The sequence below is a fragment of the Chiloscyllium plagiosum genome, unplaced genomic scaffold (assembly GCF_037043375.1).
Source record: "Chiloscyllium plagiosum isolate Xiang-an unplaced genomic scaffold, Cpla_swu_hap1 HiC_scaffold_32, whole genome shotgun sequence".
Lineage (NCBI taxonomy): Eukaryota > Metazoa > Chordata > Chondrichthyes > Orectolobiformes > Hemiscylliidae > Chiloscyllium > Chiloscyllium plagiosum.
Genome location: NW_028270170.1, coordinates 9,813,272 through 9,825,160, shown reverse-complemented (window position 1 = coordinate 9,825,160; position 11,889 = coordinate 9,813,272). Strand labels below are relative to the sequence as shown.

Genomic DNA, 11,889 nt, shown 5'->3' with positions numbered 1-11,889 from the left:
ATTGAGTGAGACACTGTACTTCACCAGCTTCAAAATCCCTCCTCCCCCTGTCGTATCCCACGCCCGGTCCTCCCCCTCCTCCTCACCTAATTTGTCCATCTTCCTACTCTCTTGTCCACTTCACCCTTCCCACTGACCCATTACAATAACCAGGAGAAAGTGAGGAGTGCAGATGCTGGAGAGTCACGGTTGAAAATGGTGGCGCTGGAAAAGCACAGCTGCTCAGACAGCATCCGAGGAGCAGGAGAGTTAACGTTTCGGGCATGTACCCTTCATGTGATTTTCCTGCGCCACCCTTTACAAGTCTGCCAATCACAATAACCCAATACCTGCATCCACCTAACACCATCCCACCTTCCGCCAGCCTCACCTTCTTTCCTCAGTATACTTCTGGGCTCCCTCCCCCTCCCAGTCCAGACGAAGGGTCGCGTGCCAGAAATGTTGGCTTTCCTGCTCCTCGGATGCTGTCTGACCCGCTGTGCTCTTCCAGTTTCACATCTATTAAATCTGGCCTCCAGCATCGGCAGTCCTTACTGTCTCCAACATGTGGAGGTGCCAGTGTTGGACAGTCAGTTTTATGTCACTTTTACCTTTTACTATAAACTTTGTGTCCTATGATCCTGCCCCACCTGGCTACCTGATGAAGGAGCAGCTCTCCGAAAGTTTGTAACTTCCAAATAAACCTGTTGGACTATAACCTGGTGTGGTGGGATTTTTAACTATTGACTCCAAGACACCGTACTTCGTGTTGGTTGGTTTGTTGGCTGAAATTGATCATTGTGGGGGTGGTGGAGACCTGAGGGATAAGGGAACCCTCTTTTCCATCATGAGATAGAGTCACACTGGGATAGCCATTGGTTTTGGAAAGGCTCACTAAGGAGGTAGGGCTGTAAATGACGTATTGGACGTTCCTGTCTGTGATTGGTCTATGCTGGGTGAAGGGGTGGGATCAAGATGGGAAGGAGGATATAAATAGAGGGAGGAGAGGCTGGCTCTGGCATTGAGCGCCTGGTGGGAGGTGGGATCGTTATGTTGTAGAGGTAGCATTTACTGACCTCCAGCTACTGCAAGGGCCCTCAGCCGAGCTCTGAGGGAATTTTTCAGACGGATCACTTTGTTAAAAACAAGCATTATTAGCACTTTTATTCCTCTTGGGAAGCCAGAAGACTCGGTTATTCTTTTTCCTTTGAGCCCTGGCAGTTTCCTTTCCTCCCATCTCCTGCCCTGGTGGATAAGGCGCCCCGTTTCTGGTCGCCTTCAGCCCCGCATTGGATGGAAATAGACTCCGGGCTGCATTGGTCTTGTATCTGAGTTGGGGCTAGGCCTCGGAGGCCGGCATCGAGGGAGAAAGATCGACAGGGGCTTGCGGGCAGCCGCGGAAATCATCTTCGACCTCCGCTGTCTTTCTGTTTCCAGTGAATCCCTGACTCTCTGTATTTTTTTTAAAACATATATATATATAAAAACACAACCACATCAAGATGGGGATGTTCTTGGCCAAACTGATGAGTTTCTTCTGTAACCAAGGTAAGAATCTTCCCCCCCCCCCCCCCCCCCAATCCATTCCTCCCCGGGGGCTACCTGCAAACTTTACTGACTCGCGCCTCCTCCCTTTCTCCAAGATTCAGACAAAATCTGATCTTTATTTACATTCTTTGTTGTTGGGATAACTTTAATCCCGAGGCAAAAGGATCCAGGTTTGAGTAAGATGCCCTGTTCCAACGAATTGTCTGCCCAAATGTGTCTAGACTTTCAGCAGTAACGGGATATAATGTAACGTTCTCCATTGGTAACTTTTTTTGTTACTTTTGTTTTATGTGGAGAAACTAATATTTAAACGCTTTATAGCATTGCAAACGTATTGTGTGTAATACTTGAAGGATCTACTTTTAACCATCTAAGAGCCAGGACGTTTAGGATTTTAGTAAATTTGGATTTTTAAAAAGACCATGTTTGAAATAACTAGGGAGGACTTTTTTTTTAAATTAGGAACAAACTGTCCCAATATCCATTAGGTCAGACAGCAGCTTTGGAGACAGGGACAGAGTTGTACTTCATGCCTGAGCTCTTTTATCAAAATCTTTACAGAACTTTTTAAAGTTCTTATGCTTGCTATAATTTTGGCCTCTAACCAAGTGGAGGGCTGTTGGTTGTGAAGCAATGACAATATGAATGTTTGTTTGAGTGGTGAGGAAAGGTTTTAGTCTCTGGAATCAGAAGTGAAATGAATTCTTGTTTTTATCTAGTCATCTGTATCAATCTAAATTTTGTTACTGTGTCCAATAGCTGCATGGCATCTGTTTGAAGCTCAGTGTAAGTTGAAGTCAAAATAGTGGTAGCAACTCCTTCTCTCAGGCCTCTTCCTGCAGAGATTTTAGTTCATTTTTAGAATGACTGACTGTGTCTTGACTTTTTACACTGTAATTATGGAAAGCCTTCAGATAAATTGGAGAGAATGTAGTTAGGAAGTCAGTACAAGTCAGAATTGGGGGACTGCGGAGAAGTGTGGTGTTCATGTGCTAAACTGGCATAAACTCTGCTGGGTTCTACGATAGCAAACATCTACACTGAAGAGGATTGGCTATTGTGATGTAATTAAGACACATCTGATGGTATAATGGACTATTGGTTACTTAGACAGGATAAAATGTTTTAGTATAATAAAGCACCATTCATTCAAACAACTTCTTCTTCTTTAACCTGCCCCATGTTACATCTGAGATAAATCCATGAAGCCTTGCAGTGAGATGTGAAACTTACTGTGATTTCAACCGGCCCGGCCCCCCCCAACCAAACACCGCTGTTTCCTCTGTCCGCTGCAGCTCAGTTGTGGGATCAATTCCTGGACTGGGACTTCTAAAATCTAGACTGGTGTGCTGCTGTTGCAGTGAGGGGAGTATTGCACTGTTGGAGTCATCTGGGAGCTGAGATACTAAATCAAAAGCCTTGAGTGACAAGGTCTTTAAAGAGCAGATGAGTTCTTCCTGATGTCCTTTCCAATATTGATTTCTCATCACCCCAGAAACACTGGTCATTACCTTTTTTGTCGGAGCTTACTGCAAATTGGTTGCTAACAGTGTAATATAAATACTGTTTTATTTCTTTGTATTGACCTCAAGTTTGTAAAAACTGGGAATGTGACTTCTCGATCTGTTTTCGATTCTTTCATCTGTAAATTATTGTTAAACTGTCTAAAATGCCTGAACTTTGGTCTGAACAACAGGTATCAGAATCTAAGGATTAAACTGGAGTAAATCAGAATACAATTGAATCTCAACTTTAATTCTTCACTTTGGATTTTGAAAGGTGGTGTTTTCTGAATTAAGTGTACATTCTGAATGTATTAAGTCTTGCATACAAAAATCATTTATATAGCATCTATTCCTACCTCTGTCAGAAAGGACTTTGCAATCAGTTGGGGATGCCCTTTGAAGTCATTGTTTCTCTTCACTGAATGAACAGTTAGACTTGTTTCATGGAATGAATTATCAAAACTGAATGGATTGTTTTCCTCCCAGTTAACCCATGTAGTTTGAAACTACACAAGTTTGATAACCTGCTGCTCCTTAATGGAACTTTTTAAAAGAAGAATAAACAAGTGTTAAAATCCATATAAAAGATGCTGCCCCCACCTGCAATAATGATCTTTTGATTCCCATTATTTGAAGAAATGGTGGAAAAGGATTAATCCTATAACCCATCAAGAGTGCGGTGTTTCATTTCACGTGGATAGTCTCAGCAGATGGTGGACTTTCTCCTCACCCACTAGCAGCTGGGTCCCATTTCCTTTGTAGTTTATTGCATTGGTCGCTGTCTGTGTTGTGACTGGTGATGGTGGGAGGGGGAGGGGGAAGGAGCAAGAGCACTAATTGATTCCCTGACCCAGTCAGCCTGTCTTCAGCCTAGGAAATTTGGGAGTGGTGGTTAAATGAATAATAACTGATCATGTTTTTTTTAAAATGCAGAAGAAAACTATAGTATGTGCTGAATTATTTTGTCCAGATATGATTGCGAACACTGTTCCTTCCCAATTTGAGAAATTTGACCATCAGCTGTTTTTAGCTATCAACTCATTCTGTTACTGTTCAAAGTGCTCCAATTGAAGTTTCCTTATATGCTACTTGAAAGGAATGTATGTGATATTGCCTCTAATTTTACTGTTGGTTAAAGTTGTAATATTGGCTTTCTTTGTGCCTGGTACTCTTGGCTTGTAATCAAAAACACTTAAATAAGCAGCTGTTTAGATTTGAAGTGAAAATGAATACTTTCCACCCAAGATATAGAAAAAGTCCCACTCAGCGTTGCTTGTTTCAGTTGATGATCAATACCAATCCCTAATGACTTCCAGCCAACCACAGTACTTGAAGACTGTCAATATTTAAAAACACTTAGCTCATACACACAAGGTTCCACTAAAGTGACCCTACTGTAAACATGCTTGCATCAGTCCTCCTGTTAAGCTTTTCCTGTTCTGTTCATCATATGATATTTCCAGCCTGGAGACCAGTTATTTGACCCAGCTGTTATGTAAATGAACCACTCCTTAGGCCCCCCCATCGTATCCCTGTCAGTGTAGCTTTCCAATCCTTGTTCAGGTGTTGAGCCAGCTTGTCCAAGTAAAAGTTCACACTGTGCCACCAATTAAATACCTTAATGTTTTACAGTCTGACTGCAAAGGGCTAGGTATTCTAGTTTCAACTGCATGTTGAAAAATCTATTTGGAATTTAATTTCCTCTCCTGGTTTACATAACACTGTTTTGTGCTGTGTTAATGCTTGCTAACTTGTTAAAGCTGGTTGATAAGCATGTTGAAAGGTAACAAATTAATTTTGCACAAGTCCATTAATCCGTGCAGGAGCAAGTGTGTGTACTACCTGGTCATTTTTGAATTTGGCAGTTTGGGTAGAGTACAGTTATTGGGAACAAAGCTAAGGGTAGGAGCAAATGTAAAAAGTCAATGTTTCTAGAGATTGGAACAGCAGTCTTTTTTTGCAAACAATTAAGTACTTTTGAATCCTAGCTGCATTTATTAATTCAGTGACTGTTATACACCGCAAGCTCAGTGTATCAGTCACAACACAGAATTCCTGAACTTCTCTTTGGGATCTTAGTGTACAACAGAATGAGGGTAAGATGATTCTCAGTTATCTTTAGTCTAGTCAGGTCGAATCTTTTAGATTAGATTACTTAGTGTGGAAACAGGCCCTTCAACCCAACAAGTCCACGCCGACCCTCCGAAGAGCAACCCACCCAGACCCATTCCCCACATTTACCCCCTCACCTAACACTACGGGCAACTTAGCATGGTCAATTCACCTAACCTGCACGTTTTTGGGACTGTGGGAGGAAACCGGAGCACCCAGAGGAAACCCACGCAGACACAGGAAGAATGTGCAAACTCCACACACGGTTGCCTGAGGTGGGAATTGAACCCAGGTCTCTGGCGCTGTGAGGCAGCAGTGCTAACCACTGCCACCATGCTGCCCATAATCTCTGGCAGTGGGGTGTGTTGCATTGGATGACCACAGTAAATCTTGTATATGACTGATTTATGACCTTTTGATTGAGCTGATTTGCAATAGCCACTAAGTCACAGCTTTGAAATGTTTTAATGGGACAATGGGGTACTGTGCTCCTGAATTACTGGTAAACATTGATTTCCTGTGGACTGAATGCTCAGCTTCTGAGTTCCCTTGTACAAGCAGTGGTTTACACTCTTTATTCAGGCAAAATGGCTCTTCCAGCAGCTCTTGGGTAGGGTGAGGAATGAGCTGCTCATCGGAGAGATATTGGAGGCTTGGCTCCCATTTCTCCCATTTTGTTGTTTCAGAGATGGTGTGCTGTAAACAAACCTCACTAATCCTGGAGTTCCCACAAATATAAAGTTTCATTTTCTAAAAATATGCAAAATTCCACAATTTCATTTTTGTTCTTTCAGCCCCAAGTTGACAGTGTAGGCCAGGTTTCTGCACTTGAATAACTAATCTGTTTATGAACAAATAGTTCAAACTGGTAGTTAGAAACAAGTATGAACAAATGGCAGGTAACTCTACAAGTTAAAACTCTAATCCCTTCTATAACCCATCTCTGCTGTATATATCCAATTAGCCAGAAAACATGGGTGTTACAGATAGTGAAAAGTTGGCAAGGCAGTTCAATGGTCTCTGTCTAGAGGATCTGTTGAAATTGTGCTTTTGGCTTATCAGGATATGCTGCTTCATTTATCTTCCCCCTCCATCTACTTTCACTTGCAGGAGGTACAGGGTGACTGGTTCAGATGTACTGGTTAATAGCCATAACTTTGAGAGCTCAAGGAGAATTCAAGTGGCTTTCTTCAGGCTTAAGATATATTTTTCTTCAAGAGGAAAGAGCACTTCCTGGCCTTGCAGGGATCTGAAGGCTCCTCCTGTATTGCTCACGTCTCCAAGCTGCCCAGCTATCTCTGGTACCAATTACCTGCTTTGTACTGGACGGTGTCAAACCTGAGTGGTGTTGGAGCTGCACATATCCAGGCAAGTGGAGAGTATTCCATCGTGTTCCTGACTTGGCTTTGTGCAGACTTTGGGGAGTCAGGAGGGGAGTTGATCAACCTACGATTCCAAGCCTCTAACCTTGTCTTGGAGCCACAGAACTGTTTCATTTTCTGGTCTATGATAACCCTTAAGTTGTTGTGACTCAGATTCAGTGATAGTGATGACTTTGGCAAACATTGATGATTAGTACAAGAGCAAAGAATATTACAGCACAGGAACAGGCCCTTCAGCCCTCCAAGTCTGTGTCGATCCAGATCCTCTATCTAAACCTGTTACCCACTTTCTAAAGATCTGTATCCCTCTGCTCCCTGCCCATTAATTTATCTGTCTAGATGTTTTAAATGTCTTAAATGACACTATCGTGCCTACCTCCGCACCCTCCACTGGCAATGTATTCTAGGCACCTACCTTCCACTGCATAAAGAACTTTCCACACATCTCCCTTAAACTTTTCCCCTCTTTGAACTCATGACCCCTAGTAATTTGATCATCTCCAACATGAGATTACCTTTTTCTGGCTCCTGGGTATGCAAGTGTTACTTTCTAGTTGTCAGCCCAAGCCTGTGTAGTGCTCTGCTTCATATCTGAGGAGTTGAAAATGATGCTCACCACTGTGTAATCTATGAACAACCCACATCTGACTGACCACACCATGGAAGGAAGATAATTGAGGCAGCTGGGGATGGTTGGGTGGAGGCACCACCCTGAGGACTTGCTGCAGACATGTCCTGGATCTTGCGTACAAACTTAGAACAGCCACCCTCCTTTGTGCCAAGTATGACTCCACCTAGCAGGGAGTTTGTTTGATTTCCATTGACAAATGTTGCGTGTTGTGTTCAGGTCTGTCTCCTGAGGATTGAATGCAAAAAATACAGGCTGGCATTCCAGTGCAGTTCTGGATGAAGTCTTAGAATCCCTACAGATTCATTCCCCCCCCCCCCCCAGCACATCTTTGGATACTGGGCAATTTAGTATGAGAAATCAACCTAATCTGCACACTTGGATTGTGGGAATAAAACTGCACACCCAGAGAATGTGCAAACTCCACCCAGACACTTGCCTGAGAGGGGAATTGAACCTAGGTCCTTGGAGCTGTGAGGCAGCAGTGCTAACCACTGCCACTCAGTATGGAATGTAAGAGCAGGGCTAGGCCATTCAGACCCCTCAAGCCTGCTCCAAAATCACCAATAAGTCAAACCAAGACCCTGGGCACTCAGTGCCAGTGAAACTTACTTTGGGAAGGAGAATTGTTTCTCACTAGCAAGCATTTAGCCCGAAGTCAGCCACTAAAGTGAATGAACTGGACAATATCAAAATTGCTGTTTGTGGGAACTTGGTCTGCCTGATTTTACAAACTTATTAATGTTCCAAAAATGACAATTTGAATAGAACTCATTTGGCTGTTTGGGGTGTTCAGTGTGCAAGTGCTGTAAATTGCAATTTTAGTTTCATGCAATTGTACTGTAGCTGTGATGTGAAAGTAACAAGTTGTGGGAAAGGATGTGTACCTGCTGTAGTAACATGAGGGACCAGGCCGGGAGGGGCAGTTCACTTGTTTATTTGGGCATGGATTCTCCAAAGCAGCCTCTTGAAATGCTGACATGAAACTGCTCAATAACTTTGAACATCAGTTGTGGGGAATTCCAGGCTTTGAATCTTGTTTAAGAATCTTAGTCAGCATTGAACCGGGGAAGGCCTCCAATAATATTTTTGATCGAACTGGAGCCACATCACTGTTCTGCATTTAATTATCCCTTTGCATCAATTCAGTTATTTGAGTCCGTTTGCAATTTTTCAGATGTTCATTAGCAAGAGAATTTTAAAGCTTTCTTAGTTTGCTCACTAGTCTGACATCTGTTCTGGTGGTTGGGTAATGTGCGGAAGTCTCTATCTTGCACAGAGACTCGCTAACGTTTGCTGTGGCCACTGTCTCGATCTCCTGCTGTGGCTTGTGTGCAAATGAGTTATTGTCAACAAACTGGTTTTGTACTTGGGGCCAGCTTCACTGAGACTCCCTCCAGATTGAGCCTCTTCTAGAACAATCCTAGAGCATAGAAAGAAATTCTATTCTGATTGAAGTTGAAGGTCTCTAATTAACTGTAGAAATGGACCTTGTTGGAAACAGTGATGAATAAACCCCTGTGAATAAGGTATTTGGAAAGGCTTAAATGCCAAGTCCAAGTAGCTTAACAATACACCTGAGTGGGTTGTATTCCTCATCAGCAATAGCATACTCTTGACTTCACAAAAGCTTTTTAAATTGTGTATTGACACTGGCTGTTGATCAGATCTGCAGTGGTTTTATCTCAAAAGATTGCAATATAATTACTTCAAAGAAATCTGTTTTACTTCTGGTAATACAGTTCCTAACTTCCATGGTAAAGGATATCACCTTCAGAGGTTTCTGGGACTATCCTGCAGCTTGCAGAGTTTGTTGATCAGAGGCATGCAGATTTTATTGAATCTGCTTTCACTTCACACGGCTGTGGAATATTAATTCACGGCATCTGGTATGCTCACTTCATGCCCTAACCTTTCCATGTTGCTAATGAGCAGGCAGCAAAGTTGTGCACTGGTCAGTTTGAATGTTTCAGCCTTGTATAGCAGATCTATTTCCTGTTGAAAATCTATTGTGTATTCAAGCTTTAATGTCAACTAGGAGATGGTAGAAGAGGAAACATGAAAGAAATTTCTGGGAAGTCACAGCTAGTCCCTTGGCATCTGAAAATGGAAGACCTGTAACTGAGACCCTTTGTGTGTGTCTCTCTGATAGAAGGCATCCCTGCACCTGTTTGAACAGGCAAACAGCACTCAACTAAAATTCCAAAGCTAACATGTCCAGTTATTTGCCAATTAAGTCATGAATATGATCAGGCACTAAAACAAAGTTTGATCTGATCCTGCAATAAAGCTGAGGGTAAACAGGTTTACATCAAATTCTGTTTTCTACAATGAGGCAATCATCTGTGACTGACAGGGCTGTAATGTGCAGATTGCTTCACGTGTAAGGAAAACTGCAGGGCTTTTACCAGGAATAATCCCTACAGCATTCCACATGCTCTACACCTCCATGGCAACTGGAGTGGATTGAGTGGAGTAGGTAATGTGGGGTAGCATATAATGTGGAATCCTGGCATTTTATTGCAAAAGAACCAATTATCAAATTGGTGAGATCACACCTGGAGTCGGGTGTCCAGTCTTGGGCCTCCTTACTTTGTTTGCACTGGAGGCAGTTCAGAGAAGGTTCACCAGACTGATTCCAGGGATGAAAGGGCTGTTGTAAAAGGTTGAATAGTTTGGGTTTGGACTCACGAGTTCAGAAGAATGGGGGTGGGCGTGATCTAAGGTATATAAACCACTGAAGGGGATCAGTAAGGTGGATGTTGAACAGGTGATGCCCCATAGGATCATCTTGAACGAGTGCCTCGATTGAGAGGAGGTAAGCTCAAAACAACTGAGGAGAAACTATGGAGGGTTGAGTCTGTGAACTCACTGCCCTAGAGTGCAGTCAAAGCAGAATCCGTTAACAGCTTCAAGAAAAATGTTTCTGATGAAGTGTGATAATGGGCTCTGGGGAGTGGGCAGGAAAGTGAAGTTGAGACCAGGAGAGGATCATCCATGATCATGTTAAATGGCAGAGCAGGCTTAACTGCTGTGCTCTTCCAGCACCACTAATCCAGAATCTGGTTTCCAGCATCTGCAGTCATTGTTTTTACCTCGTTGAAGGGCTGGATAATCTATTCTTGCTCCTATTTCCTATGAGATTCTGTGCACACTTCCAACCAGCCTACCCTGACTGTTACTTGCCTTAGATGAATGGTGTTTCCCCATCTTGAGTATTAGGCCATTTTGATTTCCTCCATTTCTGGAAATGACTGCTACGTTGCACACTGACCAGGGGAAAACTTGTTCACAGCTCTCAAACCCAGGATATCCCAAAGTACTTCACACATTTTTTTAATTAAACTGCTGTAATGTAGGAAGCAGAGTTGACAATTTGTGTGAAACGTTATTCTCCATCTGCACATTCCATGCCACCAAAATACATGGCCATGTAGGATTTTGATTGTTAAATGTTGCTTGTGCACTGATACAAAAATAACATGGTACTGTCTGTCTAAGCTGGGTCTCCCTCCCTGGCACAAAGTCTTCAATTGTAATTGAAATTTGTTTTGGATTCCACCTCCCTTCACCACACTGATGCTGCAGACAGTCTTTAGGCAGCAATAAAACAAAGTAAATCCTGTTTGTGCAGAGGGTAATGTGTGGCTGGAGTGAACTGCCGGTGGTGGACGTTGGTACAATTACAGCATTCAAAAGGCATTTGGATGGGTTCATGAATAGGAAGGGTTGAGGTTTATGGGCCAAATGCTGGTAAATAGGACTAGATTAATTTAGGATTTCTGGTTGCCATTGACTAGTTGGGCCGAAGGGCCTGTTTCCACGCTGTACATATGACTCCAGTGAACAACGAAATGTCCACTGTACTCTAGCCAGACTTAGTTTCAGGTATCCTGTAGTTTTGCTGCATGTGAGTATTGAGGCCAGGTTCCTATTCAGTAAAATCTCCCAAGGGGTGACTTGTGCATTGCTTACAGAGGCTGTGAGATAGTGATGTCACTGGACTAGGAATCCAGAACCTCATGCCATTGTTCTGGGGACATAAATTTTGATTTCCAAACAGCAAACGACAATTTGAATTCAATTAATAAAATAAATTTGGAATGAAGTGTGGTGAACATGTTGATTAGATTTGAAGAGAAGTCACAGCTTAGCTCTCCCAGGAAGATCTGACATCTTTACTTGGTCTGGCCTTTATATCACTTCAGAGCCACCATGTGGTTCTCTGTTAACTGCCCCTTGAAATGGGCCTGACAGCTAATCCACCCACACCCCAAACAAAACACCATTCTCCAGGCCAACCTTGTATCTTCCACTTTGCACAAGCATCAGTTAATGTGGAGCTTTGCTGCTTGTAACTATCCCTGGTGTGTAGCTTGTTTTGAGCTTGCTGACCCCTGTTCATGGTGCACCACGTCTCCACTTGTTCGGCATGCAAGATCTTTGCCAATTATGAGATGCTGTGGAAAGAATCAAACTGTTCCAGTTAATGGTCTCCTTCCTGTCTAGATGTGAATACTTTACTGATTCAGGGAAGCGTGAACAGCATTAAGGATCCGTAGCCTTGTGTGTAGCTTTGTTCCTGGATCCCAGGTACAGGAATAAATGGGCCTGATATCAGTTATGAATTTTGTACTAGCACAGATTTAGCTGCTTGGTACGAAAGCAGGTGTAAAGCTGTACTGCTAACTTTCTGGACTGATCACCCCCCCCAACCCTGGCAGTGGATGAGTCT

At 43.0% G+C, this 11,889-nt stretch overlaps 1 protein-coding gene across 1 annotated transcript in view; it reads left to right on the top strand.

Annotated features, from left to right (window-relative positions):
• Positions 1 to 1,026: 1,026 nt before the first annotated feature.
• Positions 1,027 to 11,889, top strand: part of LOC122539789 (ADP-ribosylation factor-like protein 5B) — a 35,546-nt gene continuing 24,683 nt past the window's right edge. The window contains exon 1 of the mRNA XM_043674845.2: positions 1,027 to 1,527. Within this exon, the coding sequence (XP_043530780.1) occupies positions 1,482 to 1,527 (46 nt within the window). The 5' untranslated portion in view covers positions 1,027 to 1,481. The remainder of the gene's footprint in view (positions 1,528 to 11,889) is intronic.